Below are 22,236 nucleotides of genomic sequence, written 5' to 3' on the forward strand. Positions count from 1 at the left end.
ACATGGCTGTCCAGCTGCCTCTTGCATGCCTCCAGTGTCAGAGAGCCCACTACCCCTCTAGGTAATTGATTCCATTGTCATATGGCTCTAACAGTTAGGAAGCTTTTCCTGATGTCTAGTTGAAATCTGGCTTCCTGCAACTTGAGCCCATTATTCCGTGTCCTGCACTCTGGGATGATCGAGAAGAGATCCAGAACTGCTTCCAGAAAGTAGTTATGAGAGGCTACTGTTCAGCACCGTGGGAGCCATCCTGTGGTGTTCCACAAGGTTCCATTTTGTCTTCTGTGCTATTTAATATCTGTATAAAGCCATTGGAAGCTGTCATCAGGAGATTTGACACCCAACTCTATCTCAATATGACACCCAACTCTATCTCTCTGTTCCATCTGAATTGGGAGAAGCAATTGAGGTGTTAGACCGGTACTTGAAGGCAGTGAAGGGCTGGAAGTGGGCCAGTAAATTGAGGCTGAAATCTGAAAAACAGAGGTGTTAGGTGTCCTGAGTTCCCATGTCCAGGAGGCAGGGGGACGGCCTGTTCTGGATGGTGTTGCATTCCCCTGAAAAGAGTAGGTCTGCAGCTTGCAGTTATTCCTGGATTCAGCACTGTCACTGGAGGCTCAGATGGTCTCAGTGGTGAGGAGTGCCTTTTTCCAGCTTCAACTGGTTCACCAGCTTTTGGACAAAAATAACTTGGGAACAAATCCAAGAACTCCATGCTCTAGTAACTTGCAGGTTGCATTATTCCAATGTACTCTATGTGGGGCTGCCCTTGAAGATAAGTTGGAAACTTCAACCAGTTCAAAATGCAATGGCCAGATTATGAGCTGGGGTTTAGATCTCATATAACCGCTGTTTTAAAATAGCTGCATTGGTTTTTAGTTTGTTTTCATTCAAGGTGTTCACATTAGATTTAAAGCCCTAAATGACTTAGGCCCCAAATATCTGAAAGACTACCTCCTTCCCTACAGACTCTCTTGGGTGTTAAATCAGCAGAGGGGGCTCTCTGGGTAGTTCTACCACCTCAGAAGCTTGGGGGTAGCCTGAGAGAGGGGCATTCTCTGTGGCAGCCCCCCTTCCCCTCAGAAGTGTGTCTGCCAACCTCACTGTACAGTTTTCAGTGAATGCTAAACACATACCTTTGACACCTGCAATGTAAATTTTAGGACCCACCCTGGTTTTTGCAATGTTTGTGATTTTAAGTTGTTTTTAATTGTGTTTTAAAACTGTTGTAAGAAGAAGAAACCTTTACTTGAAAAGGGTTTGAACCTGAGTGTCACAATCCACCCCCCAGGGCTCCCTTGGAGCTCCAGGGTGACCCTTACTGCAGGGTGCGCCTGGTGGGCTCCTGGGCCCTTCTAAGATCAGTGGTCCATCTCATCACTTATATCCCTGTTCGCTTTTTCTCACTCCCTTCTCTTGCCCCTCCTGGTTCACCCTGGGCACAACATCCAGATTTGCTCCCTCAGAGTTTGTTTAAGAGGGTCGAGGGGAAGAATGTCTTCTACCTCGCTTCTCCCACTCCTGCCTGTTGCCTTCTGGCAGGCTTTCATTCTCTGATCCTTCACTGACAGTGGACAATAAAGTTAGGTGTCTCCTTATTTCATCACATTTCCAGTTCTTCTCTTCTGCTTCTCTGGACTGCTCCCTTTTAAGTAGACACAGATTATACTGATGAACGTTTCCAGCTCCTGCCTTGCCCCCTACTACCACATCCTTCTCGGCTAAGCTTCCATGGGGACAGCAGCCAGCTGTGCAAGTCAATAGAGTCTATCCTTGATTCTTCACATCTAAACTCAGCATATTGGCCACTGTACCACACTGGCCCTCAAGATAAAATTATCAACTAGGTAATTATCAACCAGGAGTGGGATTATAACTCATTACAGTGACTAGACATTAACCTTCTGAGCTCCTTCTGGGAGGTAAGGCGAGATATAAATTTAATAAATAAACAATTTAATAAATAAAACCCAATCTAAGTGAGATGATGAAGAATGTGGCAAAAAGAAAGAAGAATGACTCCACACTGTTTTTTCTTTAAATTCAGTATTCTTTCTTTGGATTACATTCCTCATAAGAGAGTGCAAAAGACTGGATTATGCCTTAGCATTTACAGTACATTCTATTATGTCTACCCAGAATTAAGTATCATTGAACTCAGTGGTCCTTATTCCTCCTTAGGTGAAGACACTGGCCTGTTACTGTAGGCCGGGAATGTGGGGGCTTTCATTCCACCTCCTCCCTTTCCCTAGCAGCCCTACAGCTGTTGCATTGCTGAGTCCTGGCAGAATCCTGAGGAGGGAGAGAGGGAACACCAGCTATTTAATGAGCAGAGTATTTATAGACTATTTGACAAAGACTGGTGCAGTGAGGCAGGCTACTCTAGATGGGGCAACAGCAAAATGGATTTTTCCCTTTGGGGTCACTCCTTTAGGGTTGTGATGAGGATAAGGGTACCACCCCCTTTCTGTTTGTTTTAATTTGTATTTATGGAAGTCTTGTGGGGGCATGTGTTTGATGGGCACTCCTTGGTGAGAGGGAGGAGTTCCTGTAGGGAGGGGTTGTGTGATCTCTAATCTATGTTCTGGTGAGAGATTAAATTAGGGGAGAGCAACCAAGGTGGGTGAATGCACAGTTATATGTGTGTGTGTGGTAGCTTACTGCTGGATTCTGTCATTGGGGTGTGTTTTGGGGATGATGCTTGTATAACAGGGTGAGAGGAAGGAACTTTAATTTTGATGGTTACAGGACTAGAAAAGTATGGTGTGGGGTGAGGAGTTAAGATGGAAAGAAAAGGGACAGATTACTGATCCCTCATTCTTCCTGTGAGTTTCAAGTAGGGATGGAAGGATCTGTCAATTTCAGCTCTCTCTGTTTCTCCCTTTTCCAATCTTAAATTCAATTAATCACATTTCTGCAGCAATTTGCATTTTTTTGTTTTAAAAAAAAATCCTCATAAAAATTCTTCAGCATTTCAGTGTGAATTTCTCCTAATAAACACATTTTGTACACAATTTTGTCTAATGTACACATTTTTGCAGTTTCTCCTAATATAATGCATTTTTGTATGTTATTTTCATGAATGTATTCATTTTTATGCACACTTTTCCTTTATATATGCCTTTTTGTAAACGCTGGAGAACCACACTGCAAGTTCAGATGAGTGTGAATTTTCAAGGATGGCTGTATTTCAGTTCTCATATTGTTCCAGAAAATGCAAATTTGATTTGGCTTTAAATGTGAACAGAATCACATTTCTGCCCCATTCCTAGCCTCGGGTAGCTGGTTGTTCTGCTACTGTGCCGAACAGTCTGGTGATGTCAGTTCACAGTAAGTCCTTACTCATCCACAATTTGATATTGGTTGAGAGAGCCAATTTGACGTGCTTTACTGATTCTTGGTTGGGTGAGGCTGGTGGAGTGGATCTGACTCAGCTCTGCCCACCTAGGTATTTGATACAGCAACAACAGACTGGTGAGTAAGGGAGGGGATACTGTCATGGTCCATAAGGAGTCCATCTCCCTCATTAGGAAACTTCTCTGCCTTGGATGTATAGTGTTGACTTATAGACACAGATTAGGGATGTTATTGGTATCCATCCACCCTGCTGCCCAACAGCCTCCCTGACTGAGCTGGCAGAGGTAGTCTCTGGTGTGGTGTTGGATGAGCTCAAAAGTCTTGGGTGACTTCAACATCTGTGCTTAGGCTGCCTCTGGTGGGGGCAGTTGTCATCAGCCCGACACATACAGCAGGCCATACTCTGAATCTCGTTCCAACTGCAGACATGGATGGCCGGGTTGAACAACCCTGTTGCCATGGACAGATCTTATTGACAGGAATGCACAAGAGCACCCTCTCCATCACTGTAGGGCCCACAACCTGCCCTGGTATTCCAGAAAGCTATGAAACAAGCTGGATGACAGCTAGAGCATCAATGGTACAAAACTTAATGCGAGACTGATCAAACATTCCTCAGAGCAGCCTTCCCCCACCTTTGGGTCCCCAGATGTTGCTGAACTACAACTCCTATCAGCTCCAACCAGCATGGCCAGTGATTAGGAATGATGGGAACTGTAGTCCAGCAACATCTGGGGACCCAAAGTTTAGGAAAGGCTGCCTTAGAGCACACAGGCATGGCTGTCATGTGACAGTGGTGCAGCAAAGAAGGCTTACTTTGCTTGCCTCCTTTGTATCTCTTAGTAGGCACCCAGCAGAATTTTTCTGAATATTTGAAGACTAATATCTGCCCCATCCTCCTTGGGATCCAGCTGTGACTCTGCAAGCACTTTAAGGATAAAACCAACCAGCTCCCCAGCAGTCTGGATACTATCACTGTGTCAGATTCAGGCGAGGTGTCCAATGCTCCATCTGCGAGATCAATTTCAGTTATTGCAACTTGATAACATGAGCAACCACGACAATGTGACCAACCATCTGCTTTCTTGACCCATATCCCTCATTACAAATTAAAGCTAGCCAAGGGGTCCAGAGCATAGTTAACTAATATTTACACAATGGGGTGGTCCCCACTGTCTTGAAGGAAGAGGTGGTGCAACCACCCTAAAGAAGCCCACCCTGGATCCAATGGTCCTTGATGACTACTGCTTACTAATACCCTCTTTTAGGGGAAGGTGATAGAGATGGTGGCAGTATAACTGCAGGCACTCTTGGATGCGATGCATTTTCTAGACCCCTTTCAATGTGGGTTCAGAACTCATTTTGGGACCAAATCAGCTCTGGTCACCTTGATGGATGACCTTTGTCAGCAGAGAGATGGGGGAGTACAACCTACCTATAGGACTGATTCTAGAGGGTTCTAGCATAGGGTGATGGCTTTTGGGGCCCATTGGAATTGCTTTCTGAGTGCTGCAGGGCACTATTTTATCCCCAGTGCTATTCAACATAAGGCCATTGGGATTGGTCTTTGGGAGATTTGGAGCATAGTGCCATTAGTATATTGAGGAGGCACATCTCTGTTTCTCTGTAACATCTGAATCAGGAAATGCTGTGCAAGTCCTGAACCATTGCCTGGATGGGATGAGAGCCAATAAAATGAAACTGAATCCTGGCAAGATGGAAACTCTGTTGGTGAGTGGTTCCTGGGACTGGGAAATAGGCCAGTTGCTCTTTCAGGATGGGGTTGCATATATTTCTGGATCCAGCATTGTCACTGGAGGTTCAAGTCTCTTCAATATCTAGGAGTGCCTTTACCAGCTTTGGCTAGTATGCCAGCTACCACTTTTTATGGATAGGGATAGTTTGGTGACAGTAGTCCAGGCATTGGTAACCTGTACTCTTGATTAAAGCAGCATATTTTATGTGGGACTGCCTTTAAATTTAAATTTATGTGGGACTGCTTTTAAATTGTTCCGGAAACTACAGCTAGTGCAAACTCTGCTGCACTGTTGCTGTCTTGGGCAACCTATCAATAACATGTGACACTTCCACTGAAAGCAGTGACTGCCAATTTGCAGAGCTTGGAAAAGTTACTTTTTTGAACTACAACTCCCATCAGCCCAATCCAGTGGCCACGCTGGCTGGGGCTGATGGGAGTTGTAGTTCAAAAAAAGTAACTTTTCCAAGCTCTGCCAATTTGCTACCAAGCTAGATTCAAGGTTTTACTACTAGCCCTATATGATTCTCGATCAGAGTACATGAGAAGCCCCCTTTCCTGCTACATCCTGCCTCAATCGCTTATATCTGTGGATTGAAATCTGTTGATGGTGCCACATGCCCCTGTAGTAAAGCATGCTGTGACTCCAGCAGATGCTTTCAGGATTGTGGCACCAGCTCCCTGGAATTTTTTCGCTGAGCAGTTTATTCCATTTTCCCCATGTTTCCTTATATATAATTTCCACCTTTTATTTGATCTTTCATATGAGGTAAAACCTACTTCTGGAAATCTAGTGGAAGTTCAGCACTCATTTCTGTGTTAATTGTTTCCAGAAAAAAATCCATTTGCAACTCCATTAACCCAGAAAAATGTGGGAGTAAAGTGGTGAAATTTGCAGTGGTATACCAGCATATAGTTCTTTCCTTTGTTTTCATGAGGGAATCATGGGGAAACAGAAGTATGCCTGTACTTAAAGGGTAGGGGAGTAGTGGCATGTCCAATGACATTCATTGCAGTGTCACACCATGCCCACTGCTGTGAATGATATTTAGTGCAATATGGCAGTATATTGGTCAAAAAGCCACAGGTCCATAATACAACAGGTACTGCGGTGTGAAAGGAATGTTAGAAATTGGGACACAAGCGCCTCCATTACAACCAGTAAAGCTAACAGAATAAACCCCATGTCTGAATGCAGCCTTAGAAGTAAAGCAACTGCCAAACATTGTTATGTTATCAACAAACATCATAAACTTTTCTCCTAAGCCTTCCCAAATTAGTCTGTTTTGTTTCTGCAGTTTTTAATTTTTTTCTATTTTAATGCTGTTTTATGATGTGTATTATTTTATATTCTATTTCTGTACATTGCTTACGTATTCTCTGACTGTGGCATGGTTTATAAATCCTGAAATAAATGACATAACTGTTGCAAGTGTAGTAAGTGCTAAAATTAATCATTTTAATTGGTTGATTAGTCAAGTAAAGTTTTGGTTAATTAATTGTGGAAGTCAAAATTAATTGATCTGCACTGAGAGTTAAGGGTACATATCTTTGTTCTTTGAGATTATTTTGGTTTGGGGGTGTTTTATTTATTTATTAAATTAAATTTATTTATTTATTAAATTTCTATACCGCCCCATAGCCGAAGCTCTCTGGGCGGTTCACAACAGTCAAACATCAAATACAATAAGCAACATATAAACAATGTAAAAACTATCTTGAAACTTTCTTTAAACATTAAAACATTACTGTAAAAAGGAATGAAACAGAAATATTAAAGATGGCTTTTCCTTCTAACAATAGGTGATAGGTTTAGTTTATCATTAGCTAGTGTTTCCTGACTTCTTTCATTATTTAACAAAGCATCTATATTAAGTTTCTGGTAATATGTACATCTATTGAAATCTAATTAACTGGCTAAAAGGCAGATGCTTAATCAACTAAATTGTTTACTTGATTGGCAATGCTAGTAGAACACATTGATCTAACCGAAAGAACCTGTCGTCCTCAAAGGCAATTATAGGAATAAAATAATCCCATTTATAAATCTAACTATCACCAATCAGATTGGATAATGTGTGTTAATTTACACCAATTGCTCTGGACTACTTTTGTAAGACACCCCCCCCCCAAAAAGAACCACATTAGCACTACACCTGTGTTATCAGTATCCTGTCTACAAGGAGGGTCAGGACTTCTGCATGGAAGATACGGTTTTCTTTGCTATTTCTTAACTTCTCTTTTTAGTCCCCCACCCACGCTTTCCTCTGTCTCTTTCCTGATTTGGCTGCTTAGGGACAGCCAGGTAATGGAGAAGAAATTGAAAGGGAAAATACAGGGAAAATGTAAATGAAAAGAAGTTATTATAACTGTTATAATGAAGTGCCTTTCATTTAAATATAAGAATGTAACGCTGAAATGAACTTGTGATCCTGAAATGCATTTTTAATGAGTTTCCTTTTTATTTTGCTGCTTCAGTGGCATATTTTAAAGACCCTTTGAAAAAAGCCACATTAAAAAAACCCACCAAATGCCACAACATGCAAAATTGGATATTGGTTTATTCCAAAACTGCTGATCAGGAAGAGTGGCTCTTCAACACAAAATGTTGCAGTCACTTTATTTAAATGAGTTTGAATTTGCATTGTGATGTGCCATTCTGATTTAGAAAAAAAAATTAGATTTTCAGATCAAATTGACCCAGCCAGTGAAGCGTTAAGGAACTGGCAGGTTTAGTCTGAAAGGCTCATGTTATATCAAACCTGCAGCTGGTGGAAGTCATAGAGCGCCAGTTGGAAAACAACTTTCTCACTGAAATCTTCCTCCAGCAACAATGTAAAGAGTTTTGTTCTCACTTATTTTTCCCTCTCGTTCTTCCTGTAGGCGAACGCCCCTTCCATTGTAATCAGTGTGGGGCATCCTTTACTCAAAAAGGCAACCTTCTCCGTCATATAAAGTTGCACTCTGGCGAAAAGCCGTTCAAATGCCACTTGTGTAACTATGCTTGTCGTCGTAGAGATGCTCTTACAGGTCATCTGAGGACCCATTCTGGTAGGTATCCACATTAGAAATTCTAGAAAAGATTTGCTTGCTGCCAGTGCAGACCCAGAGATCATGTGCCCCATCTGCAGCTGATTCAGGATGAAAGATAGTTCACTTCAGGTTTTCTCTACCATTGACTAGAAAGCAAAGGCCTACTAGCCATTATATTTATTTAAAACCATTATTGCTAGTTTGTGTTCAAGCACAACTTGACCCATCAAGCAAAATGCAGCCCATCAGCCATCAAGCTGGCCCATCAATGGCCAGGTGATCCTGCCTGGAATTATAAGAACAGGGAAGTTGTCAAGTACCTGACAGGCAATAATACAGAGCTGATGCAATGTGTTCTTTTTGGTGGGTCATAAATTGCACAGGCCTGATTTCAGGGCCAACAGTTCATCAGATAATGGTAAATACTAATGAAGCAATTCAACACCTGTCCAATGCACAACGTAAGTAGCACAGGGCAAACAAATGAGGTGAAGTTGAGTTTTGAAGGCAGGTTTAAAAGGAGGAAAATTATCCTACTTAAAATGTTCTGTATTAAGAACTTTAAAACCTTGGACTAAATTTAAGCACAGAAGCAGATTCTGCTATGAACATGAACTGGGCAAATACACCTACCTGAAAAATGTGTTAGGTTTGCCTGGTAGGTAAAGACAAATGAGGACGAAACTAGAATCTGTGTTCTGGAATAGTAACAGTGGTCACATTCATACTGTACATTTATTCCATTATTATTCCACTTTAAACAGTCATGGTTTCCTCCAAAGAATCCTGGGAAGTGTAGTTTGTGAAGGGTACTGAGAGTTGCTAGGAGATCCCTGTTCTCCTCATAGCTACAATTCCCCGAGTGGTTTAACAGCCAGTTCTTCCTAGAAAACTCTGGGAATTGCAAGTCTGAAAGGGGAATATGGCTTTCCTAACACCTCTCAGCACCCTTCACAAACTACATTTCCCAGAATTCTTTTGGGGAAACCATGACTGTTTAAAGTGGAATAATAGTGGAATAAATGTACAGTGTAAATGTATACGGTTACTACAAGGGACTTCTTCACCACATGCCAGTGAAAACATATTAATACCCCATTTCACAGATTGGAAGTTTGAGTCCTTCTGGCATTTAGAAAGTTCCCAAGACCCATACAGGTCTCCCTTTTCCTGCATAAGAAATGCAAAATGCTTCCCAACAATTTAAAGAATCAGGCTCAATTGAACATCAAAAAATTATTTTGATTTATTTTGAATTCAGACTTTGAATCAGGAGTTGAACAAATTATAACCTGTTACCATTTATTCTGTTCTTGTTAGTGCTCCATCTAGGGAAGGACAAGAATTTAGATTCCGTTCGCATTTCAAGCCGAATTTATCAAATTTGCACTTTCCAGAACAATATGAGAACCAAAACACAGCCATCCTTTGAAATTCACACTTAATTCGAATTTTGTGGTGCAGTTCGACAACCAGGGTTTACAAACATGCATATGTTGGGAAAGTGTGCACAAAAATGAATATATGAGTGGAAACAATATGCAAAAATGTGTACATTAGTCAAAACTTCATACAAACATGTTATTTATTTGGAGAAATGCTGAAGAATTTTCACGAGGATCTTTTTTTAAAAAAGTCACAAATTGCTGCAGAAATGTCAAGAACTGAATTGAATATCGGAAAACTGAGAAACAGAGAACAAAAACTGATGATTTTTCATCCCTAGCTCCATCCTTCCTGGAAGCTTTTACAAGAGCAGACCATAATTAAGGTCTGCATTCCTAACCGACTTATCTGAGAGTAAGCCCCGTTGAATTCAATAGGACTTACTTCACGGTAGACATGGTTAGGATTATTAGGAACTGACTTAGAATGGAACCTGTTTTTCCTTGCAACATGGCTGAGGTATGCACCAAGAATACAAGAGAGATTGGCCATTGCTTGCTTCTGAATGGATAATTGAATGTAGATGTTTGCCTCTGCTTGACTGAATAATAATAATCAGGATTATGTTGTCTCATACTTAACGAAAATTTAACAAAATATTTAATTTAGCTCATACAGTAAATTCTGTTTCCGCCCCCGTGCAGTTGGCAAGCCCCACAAATGTGGATACTGTGGTCGAAGCTATAAACAGCGCAGCTCTTTGGAAGAACATAAGGAGCGTTGCCACAACTATTTGCAAACCATGAACCTCTCAGGTGGTCTCTATCCGGGTAAGAGTACTTAACAAAAATCAAAATTAAGTGTTTTCCTTTAATTTGTAAAGATGCCCTAGTCTAACCACATAAACAATCCAGTCATTATCTTTTGGGACACCAATATTTTAAGGATCACCAATGAAGCTGCATCAGCACAGAGACATATCACGGTACACCTTACAGTGTCACAAAGAATGCTGGGAAACGATTGTTGTATGCACCCTAGTCTCTGAGCAGTGAGAGACTTCCAGGGGTTCCTGTGCTTTATCCAGGGTTTAGTTTCCTTGGAATGAAGGTCAGTGGAGACTGTGATGTCTTATAAGATATTTGGATTTTATATACACATATATACAGCTTGAGCATAATATGGAAGGGTCCACAGCATTAACAGTCCAAAAGATCTTGCTTTTCCAACAAGCTTGTAGAGAGGCACTCCAAAACCATGATGCAAAGATGCCGAGAGCTGGCCTCTCTGTACGTCTTCCTCATTCCCAACTTCTCAACACTACACTAAAAACACAGGCCAATCTTTGGCTCCAGGATGGATGGGGGGAGGGCCTCTCTCCAGAAGGAGTTTCAATAGCAACAGAATCTCTCTGTGCTATGTTCTTACATATGCTAATGATGGCCACATGACAAGCCCATTCGCTCACAAACTAGCTTAACAAAGGAAACTGGTCTGACCAATGGAGCGGGTCCCTTCCACTGCAGATCTGAAATCAGAAGCTGGAAAGGGGATTCATAGAAATCATCCATCTCAACCCTTAACCCTCAAACACTGTTTTCAGGTCATAAGCATATTGTGAAGTTGGGCAGAACTGGCAGCTGTTGTCCCACTCCCTAGTTTCCACAGGTGGAGAAGAGAGTGTTGAAAGGTACCCTTGGTCCTTCTCTTTGGCCATCCATTCAGTTCATGATAGTGATGCAAGAGATTCCCCTCAACTTTTGCCTTCCTCTGCCTTTATAAGCAGCACCCCTGGCTGTCTCTAGTCCGTCTTTCCCTTCCCTTACTCCCAAGTAGCTATAGCTTTATGTGAGTGTTCTGGTGTCTCCATCCCTTTTGCAACCCTTTTTGTTAGCACATCCCAGTGGCACAGACATTCACCTCCCATGAGCCAATCAGCACTCATCCCACATAGGTTGAAAACTACATTCTCCTTCTTCTGTTAAGTGGAGATGGGCATGTAGCACAACTGGCTCTGTATGAGGGCTAGTGTTATCTTGAGCGCTAACAGGAGTCCTTTGGAAATGCCTTTAATAGGTATGGACATACCCATCTGTTTCCCGCCCATGTCAATTTTACATGTGTTCATTCATAATTTCCCTACATCCCATTTCTGCATTTATCTGCGACATTTTTTAAAAAAATTCATGGACATTTATATTTAAATACATATTCAATTGCATATTTATCACAATATATATATCTAGAAATAGGTATGTTGAAATTTTTTAAAAACATATGTCCTAAAATACGCATTTTAAAAATGAATTTCAGTTCACTTTTTGAGGTAAGAACTTTTATCACAAAATTTGAAGTGCAAAATCCAAAGGATTATTACATTTCAAACTACACTTTAGTCCTTGAGGTGTGGATCAGGTTAATTCACAGTGTAATTCCCAGAAATCATATTCCTCAAGCATCCCTTCTCTTGCCCCCCCCCAAAAAGGTTATACTTCTTTTACTCATTACAATTACAGTTCTTTTCCTTTTACTTAGAGGAGAGGGGTTCAATAGTAAAACAACGGCAAAAGGTCCTCTCCCTTATGCCAATCTCCCCTTTCAAATAGCAGTATCAGCAGTTACATTTTATGAAATGCCAAATTTCACATACCACGGGTAACGTGTATGTTCTATACATCATCATCATCCCAGGCCTTATCTGTTGTACAGGAGTTGCTGGTTGGTGTTGTTTTCCATAGACTCATTGTACAAGCAGCAACCAAAGCCAGCTAAAGCAACTTAGGGAGATAATTTGTTCATATTGGAGACAAGAGGGAACTCTAGTAAAGAGGGGAAAAGGTACCCCTCTAAGGTTGTGGAACTGTTCTTTTCCTGTTTATGGACAGCAATAACACAGCTTTAATACAGACACAGAGCTCTACTTGTGACACTTCTGTGCTGGGTAATACTGTGTGAATGCAGTTGTCCAACACAGATGAAACTCTGGCAGCTTCTGCTTACATAGACTGTAGTGGACAATACACACACACGTGTTTACAGAAGCAAATTGATTCAGGCAACTGCAAGTTGATCTATGCATTTTGTTGTTGATATTATCATTATTATTAATAATAAAAACAACAACAACTTCCCATGAGGTATCCAAAAGTTATTTATAATGTAAAAGAGTTACCTATATGAAAACAGTTAAAAGCAACAGCACATACATAAAATTAATTCAATTACAAAACAGATACCAACTTGGACAAAGATTTTACAAGGCTTGCTGAAAGAGGAACATCTTTAATAGGCACTGGAAATATAACAGAGAAGGTGCCTGTCTGATATGAAATGGGAGGGGGTTCCAAAGGGTGCCACCACACTAAAGGCCCAATCCTAACAATGTGCAGAACAGACCTCCTGCAGAATGTAGTGATCTGTTGGGTATGTAGGGGATGAGGCAATCTTGTAGGAATCCTGGTATCGAGCTGTATAGGCTTTGTACACCAGTACCAGTACCTTGAACTAACTCGGGTAGCTTATTGGCAGCCACAACAATTCTTTCAGCTTTAGTGTAATATGCCGATATTCTACCCGTGAGCAGTCATGATGCCACATTTTGCACTAGTTGCAGCTTATAGGTCAGTCTCAGGGACAGCCCCACATTGAGAGCATTGCAGTACTCCGATCTGTACATGGATCACATGGATGACAGTAGTCGGACTATCCTGATGCAGAAATGGCCATAGCTGTATTACCAAATAAAGTTGGTAAAAAGCACTTCTATTCCCTGAGGTCACCTCAGCTTCTAGTGACACAGATGGGTCCAGGAGAACCCCCAGACTATTATAGAATATTAGAGTTGGAAGAGGCCTATAAGGCCAAGGAGTCTAAGCCCCTGCTCAGTGCAGGAATTCAAGTTAAAGCATACCCGACAGATGGCTGTCCAGCTGCCTCTTGAATGCCTCCAGTGTCGGAGAGCCCACTACCTCTCTAGGTAATTGGTTCCATTGTCATACCACTCTAACAATTAGGAAGTTTTTCCTGATGTCCAGTCGAAATCTGGCTTCCTGCAACTTGAGCCCATTATTCCATGTCCTGCACATAGAATCAAACAAGCCAGAAATCCCTAAAGGGGCAGACTCCAGAGAATTGCTGTGGGTGATTATATCAGGCCCCAGGGGTAATTTAGTACTGGGGGCATACTATTGCTTCCCCCAACCAAAATGCCAAGGAAGATCTAGAGATGGAAAATGAAATCAAGGAGGCATCCAAAAGAGGAAGTGTCATAGTAATACAAAAGGTCAATTACCCTCACATAGACTGGGTACGTGCAAGAGGTTACATTTCCATATACCCTAAATAACTGTACCCTAGAACCATTGGTCATGGAATTGGCCAGAGGGATGGTTGGACCTGGACTTAATCCTGCGTAGCACCCAGGACCTTGTGAGAGAAGTATAAGTGTTTTGAACTGATTGGTTACAGTTCCCAAAGTGCTATCAAATTCAACATATGTTTGGGTGAACAATTGCCAAGAAAATCCAACACAGATAAAGTTGACTTCAAAAGAGGAAACTTCCCCAAAATGAGGGACTGGTAAAAAGGAAGTTGGAAGGAAAAGTGAAGGGGGCAGATCTCTGTAAAACTCAAATAACAGAAGCTTAGCTACACCACCCGGGCCAAGAGGATGCCAGTGTGGAAAACAAGCAGAGTCAAGGAAGCTATTATTGGCAAAAAAGCTTCCTTCAGAATTAATAAAAACAGTTAGAAAGAACGAACGAAATGGAAGTCTTGCCTAAGTGAGGAGAACAAAAACAAGCACACACTTCGGCAAAAGAAATGCAAGCAGACAATGATATGTAAAAAGGGAGGGATTCAGGGAATACATTGTTAAAAACATAAAGACCAACTACAAAAATATAAATATATTAGTAGCAGGATACCAGCTAGAGAGGCGGTTGGACCTTTGGATGACATACGAGTCAAAAGTGTGCTAAAGGAAGAAAAGCAGATAGCAGAAAAACTGAATGAATTGTTTGCATCTGTCTTCACAGTTGAAGATGTAGGGCAGATCCCTGTGCCTGAACTAACTTTTTCAGGAAGAGGGTCTGAGGAATTGAGGCAAATCGTAGTAGCAAATCACTGAGCCTGGATCACTGAGAATCCACTAGAGATTTCTGAAAGGACTCAAATGCCATAGAGCTGATCTTCTAACAAAAGTATGTAACTTGTCCCTAAGATCAACCTCCATACCTGAAGAGCAGAAAGTGGCAATGTAGCACCAATTTTAAAAAGGGGATCCAGGAAATTACAGGCCAGTTAGGTAATATCTGTTCCAGGAAGACGGGGGGAAAGATAAAACTACCAAACATATAGAAGAACAGATCTTGCTGAAACAGAACCAGCAGGGTTCTTTGGTAGTGTCCACAAGCATATACAGTAAATGGAAGTGATTGAGTTGACATTGTGTACTTTGACTTAGCAGCAGATGTAAAAAGGGTGAATTCCATGTTAGGCATCATTAAGAAATGGACTGAAAATAAAACTGTGAATATCATAATGCCTTTATACAAAAGTATGGTGTGACCACACTTGAAATATTGTTGTTGGTTTTTGGAATTAAAAAATGGATTTGCACTCTGAAAGCGATTAACTCAGACTATGGCATTCACTTTGAGACACTAGCATTGTGTGCCCCAAACTGCTTCTCTTTTGGCTACTTCTTCACTTGTGCCAGTCTGTAGACTGTGTCTCAGCAAAGACTGGAAGTATGTGTGTCTGTATGCCTAAGACATCTGGTTTCTTTAATATTTTTTTAGTCATGAAAGAGGAAACCAACCAGAGTGAAATGGCTGAAGATCTGTGCAAGATGGGGTCAGAGCGATCCCTTATGCTGGACAGACTAGCTAGTAACGTCGCCAAACGTAAGAGTTCTATGCCTCAGAAATTTGTTGGTAAGAGTTAAATGTTTGCTGTCTCTTTTACATGATTAGATATTTCAGTTTTGTTTTCTCTATTGCATCAAGAAGGGCAAAATAGTTAACTAAGAAATTCATTTCTAAACTATATCTAGCTCCAGTCAAGTTAGTAATATACAAAGATTTTGGATCAGCCATTTAACTAGCACTTTTAATCTGAGAAACATTACAGTATTTTGTTTGTTTCAATATAATAAAGCACATAAAATAAATGAAGAGACATAAGCAAGATCTTCTCCATCGTGCACAGAACATTTGGTTGTTTCCCACCATCCCTTTATATCCCCCTTTTTCTTTTGAAAGCTCAGTGGCTTGCAGGGGCTCCCAGTGGCCTCTCTTTTAGGAACTGGGCAGGTCTGCACCTGTTGCAACAATATTATCAAATCAGGTGCTTTAAGATCATTTACTAAACTGCCTAACACTTGCCTACCAGAGATTTTTCCCATTTCTGCTTCTCCTTTTCTAGAGCATTTTTACTGGTCCAATGCACATGCACACACACACATATACACAAAGAGAAAACGAAGGTTTTGCAGCCAGACATATATATTAAGTTCACTAACACAAATGTTTTATTTTTGTAACATCACTTGGGAACAGAATTCACAGGTTCTGTGTGCACAAGGTAGATAGACAATATCTGGTAAACAGGAGAGGCTGGATTAACCATTTTATCTTGCACTGTTTTTCACTGTAATTATTATGATTATTCAATTATTATTGTTTCTATCCTACTTCCCATCAATGCATTCAAAGTAATCTGCAAAGCATGAAACACACAATACAAAGTACATAAAATTCAATCAATACAACTTCAAACATTTTAAAATAAATCCAAATAGCACAAATCATAAAACCACACTAAAATCAGAGATGGAGAGCATAATTTCCAAGCATTTTGCCCTCCTAGACAGGAGAATGATAAGCTTCTCTATTTTATTGTATTTTATTGCCCTTCGTCACATCATAGTGATCCCAGAGGAGTTTCCAACATTATGAAATGTTAATGAATGTATATTTTATGTGATTGTAAAACAATAATTAAACACCAATCAATAAAGCACAGCAGCACAAGAAAATATAGTACTCAATAAGCAGCAATCACTGATCTATCCCAAGATCAGTGGGAGAATAAAAATGTTTTCACTTGGTGGTGGAAACCCAGAGTTTCTGCCATCTGTGCCTCTAGAGAGGAAGGGAATTCCACAGTCAGGGAGCCACAACTGAGGAGGCTCAGTCTTGCATCACTGCACAGAAGGCTAAGCCCACCCTAGGCATAAAGTTCCAAGGTGTAACATCACTGCTAAAAGGCTTCTAGTCTCTGTTGATGTCCAGTGGATTTCTATAATGGTGCTTCCCTTGGCAGAGCCTGTTGGATGATCTCAAAGCACAGGTAAATAAAGTATTTTCCTAATGGACTTTGCTGCAGGTTTAAAAATGTTCCCTTAAAGAATTTGTCTTGGTTTTCTTCCAGAAAACAGGGGGAGGGAGATTTTATAAGGATTTGACAATAACATTTTTTGTTAAGAATGTGTTCTGCTTTGAGATAGAGGCAAAATTCATGCTCACTTCCTTATGCTCTCACTCTTATGGTGAGAAAACCTGCCAGATAAGAGACTTAGAAGAGTAGCATTTCCTGTCAGTTATTCAGAGTATGATGTAAGAAGATACCATAATGACAGTACAAGTTTAGAAAGACATAGACTAAACTTTAAAAGGTGGGGTCTTATCAGAATAAAATCAAGGTAGCCCAAATTTCTTTTCTTTATTCACCTCAATTCTGCTTTCTCTGCAAATCAGAAAAACAGTCAAAATATGACAGTTGAATTGTTTAAATGCATCCCATAGACCAATTCTGCTGCAATTTTTAAATTTTCAATACAAAGTGTGCATATTTGCTCATAATAGCATGAAGATAGCAGCAGTGTCTGAGAGCCATCCATATTACAACAACCACATATGTTGATTTATGTTCTGCCACTCTCCGTTCTGACAGAATAATGGATATGTTTAAAGGGCATTTCAGTCCCAAACCTGACTTCTGTCTTATTTTGGATTGTAGGTGAAAAATGTTTATCTGATATTCCTTACGATGCAAGCACCACTTTTGAGAAGGAGAATGATATGATGCAGACCCATGTCATAGACCAAGCTATTAACAATGCCATCAGCTACCTGGGGGCAGAGTCATTGCGCCCCCTGGTGCAGACCCCACCAGGTGGCTCTGAAGTAGTGCCTGTCATCAGTCCAGTCTATCAGCTTCACAAGTCCCTTGGGGACAACAACCATGCTCGATCCAATCATGCAGCTCAGGACAGTGCAGTGGGAAACTTGCTACTACTTTCTAAAGCCAAATCCATCTCTTCAGAAAGGGACCCTTCACCCATCAACAGCTGCCAAGACTCCACCGATACAGAGAGCAATAACGAAGAACGAAGTGGCTTAATTTACCTAACAAATCACATAGCACCCCATGCACGGAATGGCCTTTCAATAAAGGAAGAACACAGGCAGTATGATGTCCTAAGGGCAGGCAGTGACAACTCACAAGATGCTTTCAAAGTAATAAATGGCAATGGGGAGCAAGTGAAAGTTTACAAATGTGAACATTGTAGAGTCCTGTTCTTAGATCATGTAATGTACACCATCCACATGGGCTGCCATGGGTTTCGTGATCCTTTTGAGTGTAACATGTGTGGATACCACAGCCAGGACAGGTATGAGTTCTCTTCTCACATAACCCGAGGGGAGCACCGTTTCCATATGAGTTAAAACTCTTCCTGTGTAGAAGAAAAGCTCTATGAAAAGCAGCAGAACAAAGACAAAAGACTACAGGAGCAGCATCCCCACACCCCTGGAAAAAATATCAGCCGGATCCCCAAAGTGAACTCTTATTGTAGCATGCACATATAATTCAGTTTTCTACTGTTATTGATGTTTTTATTGCAAATATAGGCCATCCAAGTATAGGAAGTAGGAGTTTTTGAAGTTAAGTAGAAGAAACCTGTTCTTGCTAGTAAACCCTTTCCTTCCCCTTTCCTTTCATCCAAGGCCTTTATTTGGGTATGAGTGTGCACAGTTTTGATTGAAAACTAGAAATACAAAATGAATGTTAGCCTTTTCTGTGATGTTATTCTGAAAATGCACTTCTTACACCATACATGTTCTTCTGTATCTTTAAAGGTTGTGCAGGGGGAAGGGAGAATTGCAAGAACACCTGCACTTGGCTGACTTTCTCTTCTCCTAAAGATACAGGATCAGTCTCAGGCCCTGAACCTGGCAACCCTAGTTATGATTGCTACTTTTGTGGATTATTCTAAGCATTTTCAGAAAAATCCAAGTTGCAGCACTTGCATTGTTTAATTTTATAGCAGCATGGATTGCTCTTCTCAAACAGACCATGTAAGTAAAACAACAACACCACCTCAGGGGTTTATGAGTCAGATCCAAGAATCATAGAATAGTAGAGTTGGAAGGGGCCTATAAGGAGTTGGAAGGGGCCTATAAGGCCATCAAGTCCAACCCCCTGCTCAATGCAGGAATCCAAATCAAAGCATTCCCGACTGAATGCCTCCAGTGTCGGAGAGCCCACTACCTCTCTAGGTAATTGGTTCCATTGTCGTATAACTCGACCTAATTCTTATCTCGGTCCAATTAGTTGGAAGTTCAGTCTGAAGTAGCACTGAGGGAAGCTCCTTTATGTAGGTTCACAAGATTGTATGCACATAGTGGAGTTTTTATTTTCTTTTGTCTTACAGTAGCACCCTGTCCTGCAACACAAGCTACTGTTTAAATCTCACTTGAGATTATAAAGCAGTTTGTAATGGTGGGGAGGAAAGGTCAGGAGCTCCATTCAACGATTTTTGTTTTGGTGGGTGAGGAAATCACCATGCCTGTACAATCTATTGTTGGTACAAAAAGGGCTAGGACCATTTTATAGATGTCAGCCTTTGAAGAATTCAGTCTCCTCATAAGAATACTGCTGTTGTCAACTTTAGTCTTACAAATGGTGGAATAAATAAGAGATGATAACAGAAGGAAGCAGAAGTGCAGGGTCCCTTCATGTTAGTCACAGCCACACACCCTCCCCCCCCTTTTTTGCTGTGGTGTTGAGAATGACATACTTGTTAATGCCTCCTTCCACAACAACAGACATCCGTAGGAGCCGATCAGCACAAAAGAGGAGTGTGTTAGCTACTGAGAAGAGTCTTCTCAGTGGCTGACACACTCCCTTTCATGCTGATTGGCTTGCAGGTTACTGGACAAAAACCTAACATGGAGAAAATAAAATGCACCTCTGCATTTTATTGCCGTGTTGTCATTGGGAGTGTATGTATATCTTGTCTACAGAACCAACAGTTCACATCACACTCTGTGTAGTAAAGTGCATGTGCATTAGAAATTGTGCATTATTGTGCTTTCTGTTGGCTATCAGCCATAGACTATATTTTCTTCCATTCATTTCTACATATATTTTTCAGAATCATATAATGTCTGATTAGACCCTGACTTTATGTGCTTTTTTTAAGGTTGCTGGAGACATTGGGACCCTGCTCCCCTGAAAATAAGAGCTCTAAGACCCCCCGAGACCCTGGACAACTACACCCCTGAATAAAATAAGACAAACTTATATGCAAAAAAAGTTGCACAAGGCTGTTTCACACAATTAAATGTCCTTGCATAACAAACATTCCAGTTGGATTGCACATTTTCTGTAGATGGATTTAGCATGTAATTAACTTCTTGCCTGCTTTTGGCAAGTTGCTTTTAGAATCAAAAGATGATTCTCTCTTTTTTAATCATCTATTAAAAATGAAAGTGCATTGGGTTGTTTTGCTTTGATCTTATTCATCCTTTGGGGGGCGGTGAAACCAAATATTAGAAATCTCCTAGTTAAGCCACATCTCAAAACCTACATTATGCACTTTTTGCATTGGAAAGTACATATTTTTATTTTGTAAAAAGTCCTTCCCTATGTGCTTCACTCCTAGTACATACTTATTAAAGGTCATTGCACACATTACACAGCAACAAGCCCAGGTTTGCTAGTTAACAGGGAGTTGCAGCCAGTCCTGGTTCTCTGACAAGTGTATTTGTATTATACACATTTTATCAAACACCTGTTACATTCACACACTACGATTTTTAGAATACATTCAAAAAGCTTTTATATACCTAAAAAGATAATGTGTGAAGAAACCTAAGGGTGGATGCCACAGAACTGCAACAAGTCATTATGGATCTACCCCATTCCTTCATTCCCAGCTTTGGATAGAAACCTATTTTATAGTAGTATTCAACCTGATCTTTATAGCTGAGAAGAATAAGGCTTTTGAATTTACAATTGCTGACTTGTCACATTGGTTGGTCATTGCTGAAATGTTATCCCTCTTATTCAGCAGGTTTGTATGAGCACAGGCAGTCTAGTGCACTGCACAGACAGATACTCCCTATCTGCATGGAGTGTTCCATTCATGTCAATGGCGGAAGCAGATCCTTGGCCATACTCCTTTGAGGGTGGGGCTGAGCTCAGTCCATTGAAGTTGATGGGCAACCTGAGTACACACAAACATTCTCAGTGGTTATGAGAGTTCACATGGTGTTCTGCATTTAAGAATATATATGCAGGTTAATGTAGTTTTTAATGTCCATAAGAGATTTATGCATACTTGTAAAGGTCTGTGGTTGTATATATCATACTTATACCTATCTAGATGTCAGTTATTGTCAGAGTGAGTGTGTTCCTTGGTTCTAGGTTTTTCTATTTATGTTGTAACTGAGTATATAGATACTGAAAGCAAATACATTTTAGCGAGTTAGCATATTGGTAAGCTACACTTTATCAGAAGGCATGACCTCTGAACTGTCACTTCTGTCTCTCACACCATCTCTCACACACACTCCAACCCCCGAATGAGTCTTGTTTTGTTTGATGTCCTTATGTGTGTGTGTTTTTAAAAAGTGTGTGTTTGAAAAACAGGACTCTGACAAGCAGTTCTATTCTGGATTATTTATACTCTCAGGGTGGAAACACAGTCACTGTTCTGCTGGTTCCAGTGCATCTCCACCTCTCTCTCCTGAAAACGGGGGAACAACGCTAGTCAAACCCCACCTCTTTTTACTGTAAAACCTGGTGAGATCAGCTTGAGTGCATTTTCCCCCAATTCATCTTCAAAGAGGTTTCACAACTGAGTGGCGGATCAACCCATTCCCCTTCCAGGTGTGGCTAATGGAAACACTTTGCTGTAGGTGACCAGTGTGTTCACAGCCTCGGAAGAGTGAACTGGATGGATTATTGTACATTGATGTTTGTTATGATAGAATGTCTCACATCTGTAAATAGCAACAGTTCAAGAAATTATTTTCAGAAGTCACACACCATCCCTATTTTGGCACTGCCTTTTTATACTTGTACTTAACACATTTTTTGCTGTGGTTTTATATTGTAATCCAGTTATCCTTTCAGACCAATGTATTTAAACCAAAATGAAGCAAATTTCTTAAAACAAAAATCAGAGTGCAAGTAAAATTTTGTTGGAAGGCAAAGACGTCCTTTTGAAACACAGGGTAGTTCTTCTAAGAAACAGAAAGTGTGGCAAATTGGGATTGTGGTTGGTTGTTTACATGTATAAGATGGTGGACTAGATGGGCCTTTGCCTGGCTCTTCTTACTGTTCATTATAGCCTTTATCATTGCAACATTAACCAATAGTTAGGGGATGGTGTCTGCTTTTTAATACCCATC

The 22,236-nt window shown here is 40.7% G+C and overlaps 1 protein-coding gene across 16 annotated transcripts in view; it reads left to right on the forward strand.

Moving 5' to 3' along the window:
- Positions 1-21,949, forward strand: part of IKZF1 (IKAROS family zinc finger 1) — a 142,084-nt gene extending 120,135 nt beyond the window's left edge. For 8 of the 16 annotated variants that reach the window (XM_061589158.1, XM_061589154.1, XM_061589162.1 and 5 more), the window contains 4 exons: positions 7,997-8,164; positions 10,237-10,362; positions 15,334-15,468; positions 17,555-21,948. In XM_061589158.1, coding sequence (XP_061445142.1) covers positions 7,997-8,164; positions 10,237-10,362; positions 15,334-15,468; positions 17,555-18,264 — 1,139 coding nt within the window. In that variant the 3' untranslated portion in view covers positions 18,265-21,948. Of the gene's footprint in view, positions 1-7,996; positions 8,165-10,236; positions 10,363-15,333; positions 15,469-17,554 lie in introns of all 16 variants that reach the window. The other 8 variants (XM_061589155.1, XM_061589157.1, XM_061589164.1 and 5 more) reach the window with 6 other exon arrangements.
- The last annotated feature ends 287 nt before the right edge of the window (positions 21,950-22,236 follow it).

This window comes from Rhineura floridana, chromosome 11 (assembly GCF_030035675.1).
Source record: "Rhineura floridana isolate rRhiFlo1 chromosome 11, rRhiFlo1.hap2, whole genome shotgun sequence".
Taxonomy (NCBI): domain Eukaryota; kingdom Metazoa; phylum Chordata; class Lepidosauria; order Squamata; family Rhineuridae; genus Rhineura; species Rhineura floridana.